Below are 20,622 nucleotides of genomic sequence, written 5' to 3'. Positions count from 1 at the left end.
AGTCAGTTCTATGAATGTATTAGCCAGCAATGCCGTTATAATTAATATATTAGATGCTCTCATGATAAAACCCATTTTTGGAGGGTTTTGTTTCCAATGTCAAGGTGGGAAAAAAATAGCTTTTCAGTTTACTGGGGAATGAAACTTTACCCACATGATTTTTTTAATGTAAAAATGTGAAATAAATTAGTTTAGTTTCTCGCCAGTTAGAAAAGACAGCCACGCGTTTTATAATTTTGTGTTCCAATCTTTATTTATTTATTTCAAACTTGTCACTTGTGTCTCCATAACATGCATCAGGTCTCTGAAACACTCACCATCCCAGCGCAAGCTTTAGCATGCCGCTTTATTTCAACAAGCCTCAATATGCTTCCAGCTAACTACCCCTTTCTCCTCATATTACTCCTCCATCTGCAAGGCCCTCTCAAATCTACTCCTCCAATTTAAAACTGAGGGCATCCCACAGTTACCTGCCATTGTGCACCTCTCCACGCTGCATCCCTACCATGCTTCTGAGTCACCAACCCACAAAGTTCCCCTCCAATCCCAGATGACTTCTCATACACAGAGCAATCTGCACCTCCCCACCCCAAGGTTCTGTTTCTCTCATCTTGGAGCACATCTAATCCCTTCCTCCTCTCTCTCACCAGTCCTCCTCTTCTCTCCCTCTCATTCTTTGCGTCTACTGGATTCTGATGGTACTTTTGGAAAACAGAAAATAGTAATGAATACTTACAACCCTTCCAAAGGAAATTAAACTGGCTCATCCAGATTGCTCGCTTTCTATTTGCTAAAGTAATGCTCTATTTTATATGGCAACCCCTGCATAATCTTCCCCAGAAAACTCTATCGGAGTGACCCTGTGCTGTGTGAAGACCCCTCTTTGTGTGTAACAGAGGGAGCTCCGGAACCCTACCTCTGTTGAGATCAGGTGAGCCCCCAAAATCATCAGATATTGGGAATTAATTTAAATCAGGTGTAACTTTGGACCAACTAGCAGATAAGCATTATAAATCTCGCATTTTCTAAATTCTCAGAGGAAAACCTCATATTCTATTTTCAACATCACAATTTGCAAAATGGTTTAATCAAAAGTTAGGGTTGTGTGCACAGAAAATAAGGCTTACAGTGGAGGTCTACATGCAACAATAAAAACATTTCCATAACAAACCAAAATTTACAAACTTGAACATCAAAAATGAGGCACTTTGTTCCATATTTAGGCATCTAAATAAATAACCTGACTTTTAATGGTTTAAGCTTGCATTGGCTTAGATGGCAGCTGCAGTTGCTAAGCCCTTCAGACCATCAGGCCACTAATTTATATGCCTAAATATAGTCACCCAATTTGAAAATGCTTCCAGCCAATGATTACACATGCTCTCTGTTTTTTCTGCATTTCTCTTCAGTCAGTCAATGGTAGTTCTGCTTACCCATGGACTGCAGGAGTGAGACCATTGTTGACAATTAGAATGCACTGAAAGACACTTGATGGGAGATTTTTAAAGGCAGGTGCCCAAATCCCACTGAACATTTATGGGAATGGGTTCCTAACTGCCATTTGTGCCTATGAAAACCTCCCCTAAAGTATTACATTTGCCTTAATAGGCAGCATCTGGACACAACAGGGAGTGTATAGGTACGTACAGTCACACTCTGCAGCTCGAAGGGACAAAAGAGAGGGCCCAAAGAGTGGTAATGCCTGAACTGAGACTTAAAGCTTGTCCTCAATAGATGGCTGTAGCGATCGATTTATTATTTCTGCTTAGACATGATAAATTCATCTCCAAGTGAACCTTTATCGACACCGATAATCTACCAGGGTGAGAAGAGTAGCTGGAGCTGGCAAGAGAGCAGCCCCAACTGACCTTACTACATGGAGGACAATGTGGTAAATATGTTGACTTCAGCTTACGCTATTCACATAGCTTAAGTTGTGTAAGTTAGTTAGTAAGGAGGGGTGGGCGTGTAGTGTAGATTAGGCTCCAGAGTGTGAAAGGCTTAATATACCTTAGCAGTTTTGCTTAGTACACACATGGAATTGGATCACAGAAATACCTACCCCATTTTAACTGGAGACCTGTTTATATTTAAAAGTGCTTTGTCAAAACCAATTTTATTTCATGCACAATTGACTGAACAGATGGCAACTATTCTTTCAAATCAGTTATGGCCTATCAGGCAACAATTTAAATGGCACACTAACCATTGTGCAGTTTGAGCTTGTTTGTCTTTTTGCGACACGGATCACCTCATTTAGATGCCTAACTATGGGTTCAGGAGCCTAACTTCAGGCTCCCTTTTTAAAATGTTTTAGAAATGCTGTCTAATTTTACATACCAAAGCAACGTGAACAGTGAATTCCACTCCTATGCCAACAGAAGCAATCAGGATGACCACAGGCACTGCACTCAGCTTTATTCCAATTAGACCCATCATGCCAAACAGCTCCACCGTCATTAAAGCCAGCACCAACACCTAAATGATTTCAAACAGCTGTTAGTAACTTCTTATACTCTACCTCAACAAAGCAAAGGGTATTCAAAACAATGTGCGACTAGCAAATGCAACGCTCATAGCATTCCTTCCCTCATCTTCCATAGGGAAACTATTTTCCTTATTTAATTGAATTCAATAGCAATGGCATGAAAAGCATCAGTTTACATCAGTCCCTTGGGATCCAGTGGGCAAAGCAACCATCAATTTTCTGTTCGGTATCTCTTGTCAATACTATCTGAAACATAATTTATTATTCTTCTCTAGCCCCATCCATCAGAATATAGATGCTCTGTTTTTAACCCAGTCCTCCAATAGTGCTCGAAAGAAGAAGAAAAACAACTTTTAAACAACTGATTTGGGTTTCTTCTGCAGAATTCAGGGAGTAAATGAAGATGACTCAAAGAGAGGTTTAAAGCTGGAAGAAAGTGAATGCCATACTCAGCTGATGAGTGTCAGGTTACAGAAGGGTCTCTTTAGCTTTGAAGAAAGTTGGAGGGACTGGCCTGAACAAAGCAAACAGTTAACTCTAAGGGAAAGCATTTATTTTCTTTCATCTATCTTGTAAAATAATTTAGAGAGGTGGTGAAGGGGGCAATCTGTGGAGTAGACTTAAAAGTTCTTGCAGCCGACAAAAAAAACCCAACACATTTTTAAAAGAGACAAAGGACTCTTTAAAATACTCCCTCTTTTAAGAAAAAAATGTAAGTGCTACAATAAATGATTTTATAGGCTAATGAATCATCAATGATAACATAAATTGTTTGATTGAATGCTATGAAAAATATTCTAGACTAAACATTTACCTTTTAACATACCTGTTGTACAAATGTACAGTACAAAAACTAGCAACTGCTCTGCGCTTTTCTACTTCTGACATTTTATAAGCTATACAATAGTCTATGGAATTTAAACACAGGAACATCATCATTTAATTTAACATGAATGTTTAGTACAAGGAATTCAGGAAGGAGTATTTGATATTATTTATAATTTTACTGCTTTCTCCTTAAAGGCAAACTTACATTCCTTTCTCAGTGTGGATTGTACAACTGTTCAGCTAGCTATAGGTCCTTCTTATCTTTCAAAGATTCACATCCAGAAGTTAGTACAGCAATTGAATGTTTATGGGCAAGGTACAGAAGAAAGAAATAGCCATGAAAAATAATTTCATTTGATTAAAAAAATAAACTTGGGGAAGGAGGAATGTGTAATTTTTAATAGCCATTTAAAATTCCAATTTTCCTCCATGCCTCATTTCTCTTGCTCATGAGTGTCTGAAACAGGGCAAAAGTTTATTATGTTTATAACAAAGTTTGAAAGCTACTAGAGTATGGTCAAAAGATTAAGGTTATTAAGGGTTATACCTTTACCATGAACCCTACCCCCTCAAGTTGAATAAATACATCATGAATGATGCAATATACATACGCCACCAGAGGCCCAGACATAAACAAAACCTTTCCGACTGCAGCAAGAGCTAGGCTGAAAGGAATTTGCCTTTAACAAAGACCCTTATAATAAACTTACAATGATCCCAGCTGTCCAGGGGTTCAGGAGAAAGAGGGCACACACCAGAAATGTGCAAGCCAGAACCACGCTAACAGACAAGAGAAGCCAGTGACGAAGCCCAATGTACTGTTCCCAAAAAAGAAATGGGTATCCGTTTGGGTAGCTGGGGACCCCAAGGCTGGTGTAGTTGTTACAGATGGCTCTCACTTTCTCAATAGCTTCCACAAAGTCAGCAGTTTCACGCAATCCATTGAGGTAGAAAGGAAACTGAGCATATTCAATGGGCTCAGCTGCTGGAACTGGGGGAAAGAGGATAAGGTTTAATACTGATTGCAGAAGAAGAAACAACAAGATGCAGTGAAATAAATATGACAAAGAACTTTGATTTCTATGGCGAAGTGTTAAATGTGCGTAAAAAAATTAACTGTCTTGTTTAAACTCTAGAACTTCTGTGGCAACTTTAAAAACTCTGAACACAGCAGATGACTATTTCATACCTTGCAGTGTAACACAGTGATTACAACATGCTGAAGACCAGCTTGCTGTTATTTACTGTAAATGGATATCTAATAGTATATATATATGCATTACTGTGGCATCTATCACTTTATTATCTGTCCACAGCACTCTGTATGTAAAGTAAAACAAATAAAGCGGCAACCTTAACAAACTCTTCCTGCTATACACTCAATATAATGTTTAGAAAAAAACCAAAAAATAAGTTTCAAATTAAAAAAACTGTTACTTTATTTTAATGCTGGCGTAAATACTGTGAAGTCAACATATATTTATCTAAAACCAGTGGAATTTAACTGCTTCTAAAACTAGATTCATGCTGTGGTGAATTAGGCCTTTCTATTTTCTAATACTTTTGTTGACCCTGTTAAAAGCCATTATCCATTAAAAAATAAAAGGTAAAATAAAACCTAACAGTAATGGTTTACTGAGGAAATACATAACTTTTTATCCTCTAATAATCTGACATATTTAAATTTTCTATACTTCTTTTTGAATGTAATGCTAAGTCTACTGTAATACCAAAAGAAAAAAAGGGCCTTCCACAACAAGCATTCGGTTACTGCTGCTGTGTGTTCCAGACCCTGCAGGGTCAGTCAGTTGACTTGCTAAACATGATTTGCCCTATTATAATCTCAGCTATAAATTTTCATTAAGACAAGACTTGGCTGACTGCCACAAAGCTCTAGGGTTCGGATACAGTGAAGCACACGTTAGCTTGTTATCCAATCACATTTCCAAGAGAACCAATCCTCTCCTTCCCCTTTCACCTTTCAAGTAAGCAACTAGCAATTCACCCAAGATATCCAGGGTAAAAGCAAAGAAAACCAACTTGGGATTACCACTGATACTATAAAAAAAGTCAATGGGGGCAAATGGAGAGGAAGGGCGACCTTCTCTTATGCTGACTTTTCCCCTACTTAACCAGCTCTAGCAAAATACATGTGTGAGTGGCTTATATCAGTGACCTAACTTGCCAAAATTTTTTTCCACACCAGAGTGACAAATGTAGGATAAACATGATATAATTTGCAATGACAAAACTCTGGAATGGCAGAGGCAGAATGCCATGCACACTGAAGGCTTCCCTTGCATATGAAATTAACAAGCAGTGTCAAAAATGTCTAATGCAAGTTTTAGAACTTTGATATAACTTTGATATAAACTATTATACAACTAATTATTCAACATGATAAAGTCCCTCAACCACATTGTACTGTATTACACAACTGCATCAGTCTCCTGAGGTTTTGAAGTAACACAATATATTCTGTTTATGCTGCTGAGATCTGTATAGTGTCAAGTAACTAGAGAGTCACTGGGCCTTTAAAATGGTTGAGGCGCTTATTTAAACTATAAGACATTAAAGATTAAATATTACTTACTTCTCAGCCTTGTTTCTGGCATATAGTCTGCTTTGTCATGGACCCATTCTGGACGGTGAGGCCGGATGTTGGCCTGTGAGGCAGCGTAGGCCACAGGGTCATTGCTAACCCAGGCTGTCAGGTAGATGTAGAAAGCATTTGGGCTAATAATTCCATCTGCATCCACCAGACGCTGTTTAGTCAACTGCAAAATGGAAAGATTAGAAGCCTTTCAGAGAGGAGTTTTTTGCTTTCAGAGCTCTTGCTGCAAAGCCTTAAAGAAAGAGACTAGAATATGCAACACACATACAGAAACTTTTTTTGCATGCTGATTTAACAGTAAGTGACTAACCAGACTATTGTTGACAGTAAGCAAGTATCTAAATATCTTTATTGAATTTTAGAAGTGTTTTATTCTGTGAAAAACAAATAATATTTATTATAAACATTAAACCAGCAGATGGTTCTAGAATTCTAAGAGACTCTCTACAGCCAAGGGGGAAAAATGACCAAGTTGGAGAAACACATTTAAAGGAGGGGGGAAGAAAATCTGGCAAGAGTCCCTATACACGTCTGTGTGCAGTTAACCTCTGTTGTTAACACTGAAGGAAATGCCACCCAGTAAATGGAGGAGAGCTATAAAAATAAAACAACATCTGTATAAATTTTGCTAACACTTGCCTCCTATGACCTATGTATTCAGAAAATGCCAAGTGCCAAGAAAGTAGACGAGTATACTGTGTGGCTTGGGTCATAGTGGGCAAATGTGTTTGTGGGGTAAACAGCAGTGGTTTATTTCCAGGGTTTTGTAGCCAAATACTACCCAGTCGGAGCCAAGCCTGAGGACTTATTCGATGAAAAGCATTGATTTTTTTGTTTTGTTTAGTTTATTGTAAAATCTGGCCTGACTCCAGTTTCAGGTCATTTTAATGAAATGAAAAACAACAGTGACAGCAGTTTAAAAAAAAAGCTGGATTCCAAAGATCTGGATTCAATTAATCCACAGGATATGCAACAACTATATGTCTTCAAGCTGTCTTTGGAATTGCACAGTACAGCTCACAAGCCCCTGTGGGTGCACCACACTTTTCTCCCTCCCAGGCACAGGAAATTATATCAGCAGCTATGGTCCAATCACATTTGTTCCACGATGTACTCGATACATTCTAGCAAACAAAACTACTTGGGCATCTCACTTAAGGTTCCTCTTCAAGTCCCCACGTTTGCTTAGTTCCCAGCTCAAATGCTTGTGGGCCTTGACAGTGTGTTGCATGTTGCTGTAAAGCATTGTGTTTTATACACAATAGTAACTTTGAACAATGTACTCTGTAGGTGTCACCTTTAATGCCAAGAAAAAAAAGGAAGACAATAAGCAGAGCTGCCGAGAAGATCAGTAGAATGACCTTTTTCTGCCAGAAAGTACAGAAAGTCAGCTATAGTTCTAAGAGAACAGAACTTAAGCTATTTTTTCTGAACTGCCTTTTAAAAGTCTACTTTTAATTTAAACAATAAATATTCTGTGCCATCATAATAATAAAAATCTGCAACGCAACTGTACACTATGATTTGCCATACAAAAAGGAGCGCTGATGTGTCAAACTGCTGAACGAACTCAATTCTAGTACTGCCTTTGCATGTCAGATTCATCTGCATTTGAACTGGGGGGTAGGGAGTGGTATAATTTCCAACTCACTCAGACATACCCCTGCCAGCTTTGCTCAAGCTAATGTGGTACAAATAGTAAAGTATTCAGGGTAGCATGGAAAGTGGCTTGGGCTAGTCACCCAAGTATGCACCCAGGGACCTCAAGTGGCACATACTTGCATGGCTAGTCCAGGTTCTTGCCCCTTCTACCTTCTATATTTAGCATCCTGTCTTGAGACCAGTTAGCATGGGTATGTCTGTGTGAACTATGAGTGGTGTTTCCCAGCTCAAATATTGATGTGCCCTTTATTCATGATAGTTCAGGAGTTCTATAGTTAAGATTGCGTTTTGGTTGGATGTATTTCTGGAGGTTTTATCACATGACATAATCTATAATTAAAGATTACTCTAATTCCTCGAGATTCCAGGGCAATCCTGGAAGGTTGGCTTCCAGTGCTATAGCACATGATTGGCCCAATACCCTTTAACTTACCCCTCTTAAAAACCTCTCTTTCAAATTGCCTTTTCATTCAAATAGTTGGGAGCAAACGATAGTTGGGAATCTACGTTTTAAGGCTTTTATTCACTGGGGAAAAAAAATAAAACATGACCTAATATGACTGATTCTTCACATATTTTGTTGTATGCCAGGTGCAACTCCACTCAAGTCAATGGAATTAAAACTGATGGGAAATTGGAGAAGAATCAGCTCTGTGAAGCTCCATCCTGCCTTCACACACGAGGATGCATCTTTTATTGTTAAGATGACCATCTGTCCCGTATTGGGTGGGATGGTCTTGTATTAGGGATGCCAAAAAGGTGTCTCAACTTATTTTTTAAAAGGGACTCACTGTCCCATATTTGGTCTGTCCCCCCACCGACCTTTTCCCCCCACCAATTATGCAGCTGCTGGCAGGAGTCACTTCCCTGAGCCTCAGGGAAGTGGGGGGAGCATGGGCAGCTGCCACCTCCCAGGACTCCTGGGGATCATGAGTGGCTGCCGCTTCCCTGGGGCTCCTGGGGATTGCCATCAGCCGCTGCTTCCCTGGGGCTCTTAGGGAGCGCCAGCAGCTGCCACCTCCTTCCCGGCTGTCCGGGGCTTGGTGGAGCCGCCCTTCCCCGCATATCTCCCTGTCCCGTATTTGGGACAGGGAGATATGGTTGCTCTACTTATTGTGGTCAATGGGAACTGAATTCATGCATTTAAGAGTAGGAGAACTGGACTAAAGAAATATGAAGCAGGCACCATCTAGTATTTCATAAAGATGGACATCTGTTGTGACTGCTTCTAAACATTACTGAATGAGGCTTGCTTCTGCAGCCTAACTCCCTCGAGTAATCCCACTGAAGCAAGTGACACTCTTCATGTACAGGATATGAGAACTTTGTAAACTCAGCAGATATTTAAAAAGCCAATTAACTATTTCCCATTTCTTCTACCAACCCAACAACTTGTGCGTTTCCATGTAAGTGGACCTGGTGGCAGTGAGACACGGGACAGTACCTGACCAACGTCGATGGGCTTATCACGGTTGCCTGTTTGGACCAGAAGCTTGTAAGCCAGAACAGCATCATCTGATCCATTTTTATAATTGTTGTAGGTGATTTTCCCACTTTCCCAGTCGCTGTCAAATGCATCTTGCAGACCTAAGGGGAGTTGAGAAAGGGGGAGAGAAGATAAAATGTGCAGATAAGAAACAACCCTTTAAATAAATTACAATTGGGAGAAACAAAACATATATACCTATTTTGGGCCAGATAGCAGGCTCAGGGTGATGCACCCTCATGCTCACTACCTGGCTGAGTTAGGGCTCTGCACATGGTGGGCTGGCATGCAGATACACTGGATGAAGGCGAGGGTCCACTAAGCCCCCACCCCTTTGTGAAGGGACTGGAAAGAAGGAAGAGCCTGGGGTTTTGGAGCTGGCCAGCAGAGCTGAGCTACTGAGAGGGGTAAATAACCTGCACCTAGAACAGAGCTGCAGTAACCCACTGCCACTGGGAGTGAGCCAGAAGCAAGGAACAGATTAGGATTCTGAAATATAATGTCTTCTCTTGGTGGCACAGCTCTACACTGCCCCATTAACGGGGCAAGGAGTTAGGTCACAGCCTGCCACCCAGGTTGTAAACCAGAAGAAGATTCACTGAGGTCTACATTAATGAACTGCAGCTGTGCAACACTAATATATTTTAAAAATATATGTTTGTTTATTTCCACTCTTCACGACACCCCAAACTTTACTGAAAATCGCTGCCTATGTTGAATGGTGCCAAAACAGAAACTTTATGGACTGCCATGGAATTGAATCAGGAAGGAATTTAATCCATGACCTTCAGAGAAATGCACTCCCACACCACCCGCTCTCCCCACCACTTCATGAGATGCTGGCCAGGCACCATTAGCACTGTCATTAACTGTCTTGTGGCTACTGCAGAGCGCTAAAGCAAGAGGTTCTAAGGCATAACCAGAAATTCCACTGCAAGGGGGAAAATAAAACCACACTCCCAACTTCCAACTTCAAACAGCAACTCAGCTGCTTCTTGAGCACAGCGTGAGTGAACACGATTTTGTCAATTTGTTCCATCTGTTCAACTTGTGTAGCTAACACAAGTCGTAGGATCTGCTGCCAGCACATGTAAATATCACAGCCAACACCTATTCATTCTCAACTGTTATTTTCCTCTTTGCCACCCTTTCAGGTGGGGGGAGCGAGGGAATTACTTCACAGCACAAATTTGGATCAGATTTAGAACAGGAAGCCACAGTTCAGTACAAGGAGGCTCTTTGAGAGCAGATGACAAACCGCATGTCTTGGGAAGGCAAGGGAAGGAAAAGCAGAGGGGCAAACAAAAAAAACCAAAAACCAGCCACCCAACAGACCCACCTCACAGCTGCACTGAGAGGCTGTAATCAAAACCATCATTACAGATCTGATAGTTTAGCTACAGCTGTAAAGAGATAAGAGTGCTGGAGAGCAAACATGGCCTAAATGCCACACAGCCTTAGGGCCTGAGAGCTCATTCACTTTAACAAATACTTTCCCCTCCCCCTGGAAAGCTGCTTCCCATGCAGACTTCCATAATGACACCCCTTCAACCCCAAAACTGACAGGTTCGGAACAAAGCAATAAAGCAAGCCTGCAAACCCAGCCCAGACCAAAGCCCAGCAGCTTGTTCAGAACAAAGAGAGACTCTATTTAACACCAAATAATTCTAACATCATCTAAGTGACTCCAGAGCACGCGTGATGAAAGCTCTGCTTGTTGGGGCTCTCGTAGTGGGCTAGACAAAACTTAGGAAATGGAAAAATACAAATCTCTCCTTCCTGAATATAATTTTATTCCATTGAAGCCTTTCATAAAAATAGTTATATACATAGGCTGTGTTATCAGGATAATGATTTAGAAGACCACTTGAGTTAAAAGGAAGGCTGTTCAAGAAAAATGTGGGAGAGGAGAGACCACCAAAGAACAGACTGACTTTTGAATTACACTAAACATGACCTTCCTTGGTAAAGTGAGCACAAGATTCTATGCTAAACAGGCAATACTCGAGGCCAGAGTTTTCAGACTAATACATGCTTCATACAAAGGGAGAACCAGATACACAAATAATCAGAATTAGACATTTGAATTCAAAATTCCAAATTCAGAGTACAATTGTGCATAATTTTTTTATAACTAATATGCATTAAAGTATGATCTTTTGGTCCTAGCTTTATAGTAAAGCTTTATATATATATCTTTCCTGCAAATGCCAAATCCAATTCTGAATATTTTTAACTTAGATGGCTTATTTCTTTATGTTGTTGCTGGAATGGGCTCAAGTACCAGCACCAGTTTCTTATTACTGAACTGATACACTGCTGAGATCTAGAAATGTCATAAGGAATATCTAAGAAATCCTCCTTACGTGGGTATAACTTATTAATGTTTTCAAAATCTCTACACCTGACAGACCAGCAAAAATACTGTAACAGTTTTAAATAAATCAAAGTTGTGACTTAAAAGGAAAATATCTTCAGCATGAGCAGGTCACACTAACAGTACAAAGCTACCTGTTTAACGGTATGAACAAAAAGCAAGTATATTTTAAATATATTTGCAATCAGCAAAATCGTTCAGAGCAGAAAGATAAGGAACTCGTTGGTGCCTTCTTCTGGCAAAACTATACAAATGAAGGCAATTTTAAAAATGGTATCTGCAGAAGCAAAGAACATAAAATTTGTCACATCCAGCAGTGACTTATGCTTGATGCTTCAAAAAAGGAAGCTGCTCTACCCCAAATATTCATCTGGACAAGTATGCCACACTGTAAGATGTTGGGGGTGAAGGAATGAATTGAATCTCATACCTGACAAACAAAAAACAAAAGAAAACTATAGCTCCTTGTCAGTCACAAAATATATAAAATACACCCTAGAGACTGATTCACTCTTGCACTGAGTCAGCAACAAAGGGTCCTGTGGGACCTTACAGACTAACAGAAAAGTTTTGAGCATGAGCTTTCGTGAGCACAGACTCACTTAATCAGATGCAGTGATGAAGTGAGTCTGTGCTCACGAAAGCTCATGCTCAAAACTTTTCTGTTAGTCTATAAGGTGCCACAGGACCCTTTGTTGCTGTTACAGATCCAGACTAACATGGCTACCCCTCTGATTCTTGCACTGAATAACACTTGGTGGTCTCACTTGCATCATGATGACCAATACGTTCTCAGCAAGAAAACAAACAAAAATACTGGCACTTTTATTCACATGTTTTCTAGGAATTAGAAGTCTGTAAATAGTTGCAGGAAAATTTAGACTGCATCTGAAGGTCAGAGCAATTTATTTTTCAATTGACTCACATTTCCTAAGAGTCTTTCCAAGATAAAGATGGTAGAGGGACAGATGTATTTCTAGGCAAAATCTGATTACCCATAACTAAGAAATGTTGAAAGTGCTGAAATGTTACTGTTTATTTTCTATGCAAAATAATGAATTGCTTCAGAATAAACTAATATAATAAAACTATACACTTGGCTCCTGATCCAACAAAGGCGCTAAGTAACATACTTAACCATAAGCATGTCAGCCATCCCAACTGAAGCCAACAGAACTGCTCTACTTGAGGTTAGAGCTGTGTTTAAGACATCAGCCCAGAAACACACCAAACCTCTTTATTAGACATTCAGCAATTTTCTTACCTTGCAGCCAGTCTCGAAAGTAGTGCAACCACATTTTGGGAAGCTGTTTATTTTCCTCCAGCAAAACATATGTCACATTGCTGAAACTTTTGTGAAGGTCATAAAGTAAGTGCTGGATGTTGGGGTAGTCTGCTTTCTGTGTCACAATATACATGTTGTAGAAGGAGAAGTACTTGAACTGTGCAGCAATAAAGTCATATTCTCGGGTTTCCCGTGGTACAATGTCTGTGAGATCCAGTCCATCTTTCACCCGAGTGGTACCGTAAAGACTGACACCAAGTAAACCCAAGAAAAGGAAAATAACCGCAATCTGCAACAGAGAATGGAAAGGTGGTAAGTCCTATGTTTCTGAAGAAAGGATGCTGTTTAAGACACATTAAAAGTGCTACCTGAAATTAACTTTTTTGGTATCATGCTTTTAACCCCTACACACGATGCACCCATTCTAGTCCCTTCTATAGTCAATGGGAGATGGACCATGCTCTATATCTGCGGTGTCCAATATGGTTGCCACTCGTCACACGTGGTACACAGGACAATGTGTTGTGGCAAACGTGGGAGTGGCGAACCTATGGCTCTCGAGCTGTATGCAGCTCATGGAGCCTTTAAATATAGCTCTTCCTGAGAGCTGCAAACAGGTAGTGCTGTCTGCCCACTCCGCTCATGCTCCCCACTGCTTGGTGGGAGAAGCGTGTGGCAGTCCCAGCAGTGGCTCCAGTGAGTCCACAGAATCATTGTTGCCAGCATTGGATTAGAACAGGGAGGCTGGGGGTTCCTGGCTCTGAGGGCAGGCATTCAGTTGAGGAGGGTTGTGGGGGGGGTGTGCCGGTGGAGCCTGGCTCTGGATGAGGCGGAGGGGATTTATTTAGATAAATTATTTATTTAATAATACAATGGGGTGAATATGGAAAGACAACAGCCACAAGTGTGGTGATCTTTGAATTCCTATTGGATACCGCGTCTCTATGCATTTTAGAGGGAACAAAACTAGAAATCTCCTTTTAGCTTATTTTCACCACTTACAGCCTTATATCACAGATGCCAGTGTCTCCCTGCACTGAAAGTCTGTGTAATAAAAATTTCTGTCACTGGACACCTTAGTAATCTGAAAGTCTTCAACCTGAAATTAGTCCTAAGATTTTTAGAGCTCATTTTAAAAATAAATATTCCAAAAGGAATCTCTGCCGACTGGCAGTGCAATTCACCATGCTCTAATGAGGTAACTCATATTGCCCCAATGTACAAAAGGCCTTTCCTCTTGGGCCAGGGAGAGATACATATTTTTGAAAAATAGGTGCCCATTTGGCAGGTTACCTTGGCGTTTGGTTTTAGCAGGAAAGGAGCATAATGCTTTTCAGCAAAAGATGAAAGCGTCCATTTAGTACAGGGTGGCTCAAGACAATGCATGTTTGAGTCTGAAAACTGGGAAAGCAAATCCCTTGTTGAGCTTGTGCTTTCTGGGCTCTGGCAGCTGAGGTTATCCTGTGTCACTGTGACTGGCTGCACAGATATTTCGGAGCGAGGCTCTGCTGTGGTGTAGTACACCTGGGTATGAGGGTCATATTCTGTGCGCAGCTGCACTGTAGATTGCATTGTAATCTGAGTTTCATGTGCAAAACTGTGACTGCTGTAGGGTGGTGGAGGGCTGTAGCGAGTGTTATCATTATCTGTATATGCTTGAGGTTCAATCTGAATCACTCTGCTAGTACATGGACTGAAAGAGAGGATACAAACATTCATTTACACTCATATACATCTTCATTTTAATCAGACTAGGCAGGGTAATCACTATGCATGTAAAACTAACATTCGTTTTTAAATACTGTAGTTACACATCATTTGTTGATGAACATTTTCTTTTGCACTTTAAGGAAACGTTTTGTTAAACATGGATCAAGAGAAGGTGCCTGCAGAAATAAACGTGTATCTCTTAAGTCTATGTAAAAAAAAATCCCTAAAAACAAGACAACAATGTTTGTGGGAAGAAACTAGCTTTCATTTACACAAGTCAGTTAATTATACATGCAGGTCAGGTCCCTGGACATGTATTTCCACAATTTGCACATGCTGATAGGGATGTGGGTTTGCGTGTGCTGTAACCATTATAAAAATGCAACTATTTAGAAGAGTAAAACTCAGATAGACAATGAGCTGAGTTCTCTTGTTAGAACTATTTAAAAGTTGTATTTTCAAAACAATAAGCTGTTAAATATTTGGACCTTCTAATTGGGAACAGTTTGAAAATACCTGTCATATGCTGGTTGCATTTGGCAAAAGTGAAGTAAGCGTAAGTGAAGATTAATTTTCAAGACTGGGGGCAGGGAGGCAACATGATGATATAAAATTATATAAGTATTCTCTCTGAGCCCTCAGTTTTAGACTATCCTACACAAGAACATGGCAGCTACCTATTTTACAAGGAAAAACATGGCCCTCACATAATCAAAGACAATTTTTTTTCTCTAAGTGCTGGGAGAAAACAAACCTGTGATTAAGCACTGATAATAGAACAACAGTATCAGAAACTTTCAACTGAAGTAAAATAAATTCTACAAAAAAAAGAGATTTTCAGAATGCTGCCTGTCAAAACAAAGCAAAATCTCATTAGGTATTTATATGTATAAAGAGGTAAGCCTCGATCCTGATCTATGTTTTGTGCCACACAGATGGGCGTATATAGCAGCCAGGGGTTGCAGTACCTCTGAAAATCAAACATAAACATGGACAACCCAAAGTCAGTGAAAACTTTAGAAACAGATGTATCTCAAAATAGCAACCCCATGGCTTTCCCCCATGCTCGAAATACCGAGGCTATTTTAAGTGTGGTATGCCGGTTCTGCTACCCCTCATTGTTTGTATGGCACTAAATTCAAAATAAGGTATCTCAAAATAACTTATGAAATTGGAGCTGTGCAAACTGCATAACTTACTTCAAGCTAGGCTTGCAGTCTAGATGTAGCCTAAGTAACTTCCTAGTGTCACCCACTGATTCTATGTCAAAACCAAGAATAGAAACTAAGGTTTAAGGTCACAGTCCCTTGCTTTAGCCATACCTCTACCTCGAAAACAAAGCTAGGGGACAAGGCAAGTTTTTTTCTTTTATAAAAACGTTAAATTGTATCTGGTCCTTAGTGGATGTGCAAAGGGGAAAGGATGAAAGGTGTTTTCTCCTCAGTGCACAAACTATCTGCAATGGAAGTGGGAACTGCAATCAGTACTTCAGACTGGCTCCCCTAGCGATGAAGGGCCCTGAAAGCCATTGAACAAAAATGTATACCGTATGAGCGAAGGAGGTTATGCATTCAGCTGTTCCTATTACTTCAAACCAGGAGTCCTGATATATCCACAGAATTCTCCTCTTTCAGCATCCTTACCTGTGTCTCCAGCCTTTTTATAGGCTCTCCTCCATAATTGAGAACCATTAAGAACTAACCGTACTCAGAGAGTAGTTCTTAATGGTTCTCAATCCTGCTGGAAAAGTATAACAAGTCAAGTTCCACAGGGGTTCTGTTCAATATCTTCATCAACGATTTAGATATTGGCATAGAAAGTAAGCTTATTATGTTTGCAGATGATACCAAGCTGGGAGGGGTTGCAACTGCTTTGGAGGATAGGGTCATAATTCAAAATGGTCTGGATAAATTGGAGAAATGGTCAGACGTAAACAGGATGAAGTTTAATAAGGACAAATGCAAAGTGCTCCACTTGGGAAGGAACAATCAGTTTCACACATACAGAATGGGGAGAGACTGTCTAGGAATGACTACAGGGGTTATAGTGGACCACAAGCTAAATATGAGTCAACAGTGTGATGCTGTTGCAAAAAAAGCAAACATGATTCCGGGATGCATTCACACGTGTGTTGTGAACAAGACACGAGAAGTCATTCTTCGGTTCTACTCTGCGCTGGTTAGGCCTCAGCTGGAGTATTGTGTCCAGTTCTGGGCACCGCAGTTCAAGAAAGATGTGGAGAAATTAAAGAGGGTTCAGAAGAGAGCGACAAGAATGATTAAAGGTCTAGAAAATGTGACCTATGAAGAAAGGCTGAAAGAATTGGGCTTGTTTAGTTTGGAAAAGAGAAGATTGAGGGGCGACATGATAGCGGTTTTCAGGTATCTAAAAGGGTGTCATAAGGAGGAGGGAGAAAACTTGTTCTTTTTGGCCTCTGAGGATAGAACAAGAGGCAATGGACTTAAACTGCAGCAAGGGAGGTTTAGGTTGGACATTAGGAAAAAGTTCCTAACTGTCAGGATGGTCAAACAGTGGAATAAATTGCCAAGGGAGGTTGTGGAATCTCCATCGCTGGAGATATTTGAGAACAGGTTAGATAGATATCTATCAGGGATGGTTTAGACAGTACTTGGTCCTGCCATTGGGGCAGGGGGCTGGACTCGATGGCCTCTCGAGGTCCCTTCCAGTCCTAGTATTCTATGATTCTATGATAAGCAGAGGCCAACAAAGCTGGTTCCATGCAAGTGGAAGGTGAAGGAGGGGGGAATTTATGTTACACCCTTTTCCTGAATGGTAGAGCTGATGCTGCAGGCCCATTATGGAGGACTTATCTACACTGTGTAACTTACAGCAGCATAACTAGAGCAATTCTAGCTTGCCTCAGTCACCTCATAGTGTTAGCCCTCCACTGCAGCAACAGAAGGCGTTCTTCTACTGCTGTAGTAATGCCACTCTTCTGAGCAAGGATCGCTAGGCTAATGAAAGAATGGTTTCATTGAACTCGCCAAGCCTACAACACAGCTTTAGGTCAGCCCAGCTGTAGTGCGCAGGGATATGGATTTCCTGGGGCAAAGTGGGAGGGGGGCCTGGCTCCATGCCTTGGAAGGAGCATAGGGCAGAAATGATGGGGCCTAGGGTAGAAGGAGTGGAGTCTAGAGCATTCGACCGTCAACGCCACCTTTACTGCCGTGCTGCCCCACCCCCATCCGTGTACAGAAGCACTATCACAGTAATTCAGAGAGGCTTGGCGCTCCAATCAACACCACTGCTAAAGCAGTGGTGATGGGCACTAAAAGCCATTGAACCCTCTCCCCATATCTCCCTGTTGGTGGACCTGTGTAGACCAGGCCTAATTCTGTCCAAGTCTGTCCTGCTGTGGCATTAGCACCTCTCGCAGTCCAATAAACAACTGTACCCTGAAGTCACTTCCCAATTCTAAATTTCTGGAAGATTTTTGTTTAAAGGTTTCCATCTAAAAGACCCATAATAACACAAAGCTGATGATGACTTTAAGCACAAGTGATTCCCTGCAGCCCTCGCATTTTTAGAACACCTCCCCAACAGAAACACCCAAAGTGGAATGAATATTTTGGTTCCCCTCTTCTACTTCTGCACGTGGGCCTTTCTTTGGGATCCTAGAGAAATAATAATAGTGAACTAACACTTGTGGTTATTCTCAGGGCACAGGTCCACTACAAACTGTGGGAAAGTAATGTTCAAGGAGTAAAATGAGTGCATATGACACAGTAGAGTAAAATCCCGAGATACGCGGTGGTTGCATTCCTGTAACCCCCATGCAACTCAAATTTTCACACAAGTTGGGGGGCAGATGGGCACCAGCTATAGCATGGTTCCCATCTCCCTACTGCTTGTGGGACCCAGAAAACTGACCAGCCAGGCACTGCTGCCCTGGTCAGTTTCCCGGCTCTGTAAGTGGAGGGGAACCAAAAACCAGGCTCCCGCCTGGTTCCCAGCTTCCCACCACTTCAGGGACCGGGAAACCACTCCTGTCAGGGGCAACAGCCAAGAGTCAGGCTGCTGCCCCTTACAGGACCAGTTTTCTGGCTCCTGTCGGGGAGGCAGTCATATTGACCTGAGACACGCGCAACTCTCGGGGGTTTACTGTATGCATGGAACACAGAGAGCACCGTTCATTGTGATGCATCCATCAGCCATAAAACCAAGATAGCAAACATGCTTCACCTGTTAGCAATAAAACCATGCTCATAACATGCTACTATGGGCTTGATGCTGCACTTCTGAAGAACTCCAGCTCCCAACAGTGGGAACTATGAACGTGCAGAAAGGCTGCTGTCAAGCAAGCCCCAGGTGTAAAGCAGTAAGAGATTGTTTGAGATAGAATAGCCTTACCACACAGCCTCACCTTGTAAAACAGCAGAATATATCCAATCTCCTGTCCTCCCGACGGTAAAGGTCCATGCTTAGGATAGCAGGAAAAATGAGCAGAACCATGGCAAAGTTGAATACCACAACAACAGCAGCCTAGAAATCAAGCAGAGGTAAAGTGATGTCACTAAGCTTCATGCCTTTCAGACACAGGCCTAAAAGCTTACCAACTCCTTTCCATTCCAAAGTGTCTATCCATTTGTCATGTCAGCTCATGAGTTCTCTCAGACTTTAGCCTGAGGGACTGAAAGAGGTATTTTTACATTCCTGTTTCAGCGTGGTGAGTCAACTATATCTAATTAAAGTCTCTAAAATTAAATTTTATATTGTTCTTAGGTACATCCAGAGATGTGATGATGGCCAGATTTGAAAAAAATAAATACAATAAAGTATATTTTTGTGAGAGAATTTGTATGATTGCCGTTTTAATAATGCAGAAAGAAAAAAACACCCTGGGGTTAAAATTGTAACTTATTAATCTGAGGGCTATGAAGTCAGTTAGCTACCAATATAACATTACAGAATACTGTTAAATCAATAATGGAAAAATCTCTAATTAAACTTTAATCAAATTGCTACATGTAGTAATTTAATATTTATTTGAGGTAATTAGCTAAATTCTAGCTATAAAGTCAAAGTAATACTTCAAGATTATGTATAGAATTCCCCACTCAAGTTTAATAGAGTTTAGTTAATTAGCCAACATTATTAAAATAAATATTTTAAATGGAACAATGATATTAAATATTAACTTTAAAATCAAATCAAATCTCAACTGTTCCCCTGAGTAGTATATATACACATGCATGGTGTAGCACATATTATTGTTATTTATTTGCTCTGTAGTAGTGAGGAGACCTGCCACGGACAAGAAGTCCATTGTATTTGGTGCTATCCAATGCAGAACTAGAAGTAGGACCCTGCCCCAAAGAGCTGACAAGCTACAATCATAAAATGATAAGTGACGGTACAATGGGATACTGTCACCTGATTAGAGTGTAAAGAGTAAATTAAAAACACACACGCAAAATCGTTCTCTAAAGCACATTAAATATTATGAAAGACCACAAAGGACTTCATGAGTAATGGAAGATATAGGGGGCAGGGATGGAAGAAGAGTCTGCAGAGAGAGAAAAAACTGACCCAGAAAATAAAACCTTATTTCAAACTCAAATGAGAAAAATGTCCACAATTTTTTTGAAAAATACCAAGAAAAACAGCTTTTAACTCTTTGGCTATATCAACACTACAGTGATCTGTTGGCAGAAATTACTGTCAGAAGATATCTTTCAACAAAACTTCCGTCGATAGATTGAGGCCTCACAGCACAGCAGATTGAAAGAGCAAGCCGCTCTGTCAACAGAGAGCAGCAGGACTGCTCAGCCGCTCTCTCAACAGAACGGCCAAATGAAAGCACAGCAAACAGGGCTGTCCGGTGACTCAAAAGCCCTGTGAGTCAACAGGGGGCCCCCAGTGTGTCCACACAGCCCTTCTGTTGACAAATTCTGTCGAGAAAGGCATCTTGCCTCGTGGGTAGAGGCAGAAGGCCATGGACAAAAGTGGCGTGTTTTGTTGATTTACTGTTGACAGAACACATTTTTAGTGTGGACGCTCTGTAATGTAAATGTAGCTTTTGAGTGTGGCCTAATATGCCAAGAACATATGAGAAGCAACTGTAGTTCAGTGAGCGTGGCTCAATCTAAGGAAATGTTCTCATCTACTTTCCCGATTTTACTTCTAAGTTCTGTGCAATTTTGGCCCACAT

At 40.9% G+C, this 20,622-nt stretch overlaps 1 protein-coding gene across 3 annotated transcripts in view; it reads right to left on the bottom strand.

Moving 5' to 3' along the window:
* The window catches only part of PTCH1 (patched 1), a 90,463-nt gene that overhangs the window by 15,573 nt on the left and 54,268 nt on the right, over positions 1–20,622 (bottom strand). For all 3 annotated transcript variants that reach the window (XM_074995122.1, XM_074995123.1, XM_074995124.1), the window contains 7 exons: positions 18,835–18,953; positions 14,034–14,433; positions 12,720–13,029; positions 9,037–9,179; positions 5,910–6,093; positions 4,027–4,307; positions 2,341–2,478 (listed from right to left, as the gene is read on the bottom strand). In XM_074995122.1, the coding sequence (XP_074851223.1) occupies positions 2,341–2,478; positions 4,027–4,307; positions 5,910–6,093; positions 9,037–9,179; positions 12,720–13,029; positions 14,034–14,433; positions 18,835–18,953 (1,575 nt within the window). The remainder of the gene's footprint in view (positions 1–2,340; positions 2,479–4,026; positions 4,308–5,909; positions 6,094–9,036; positions 9,180–12,719; positions 13,030–14,033; positions 14,434–18,834; positions 18,954–20,622) is intronic.

The sequence above is a fragment of the Carettochelys insculpta genome, chromosome 5, assembly GCF_033958435.1.
Source record: "Carettochelys insculpta isolate YL-2023 chromosome 5, ASM3395843v1, whole genome shotgun sequence".
In the NCBI taxonomy this organism is placed as follows: domain Eukaryota; kingdom Metazoa; phylum Chordata; order Testudines; family Carettochelyidae; genus Carettochelys; species Carettochelys insculpta.
This window is presented reverse-complemented; position numbering and strand designations above follow the sequence as displayed.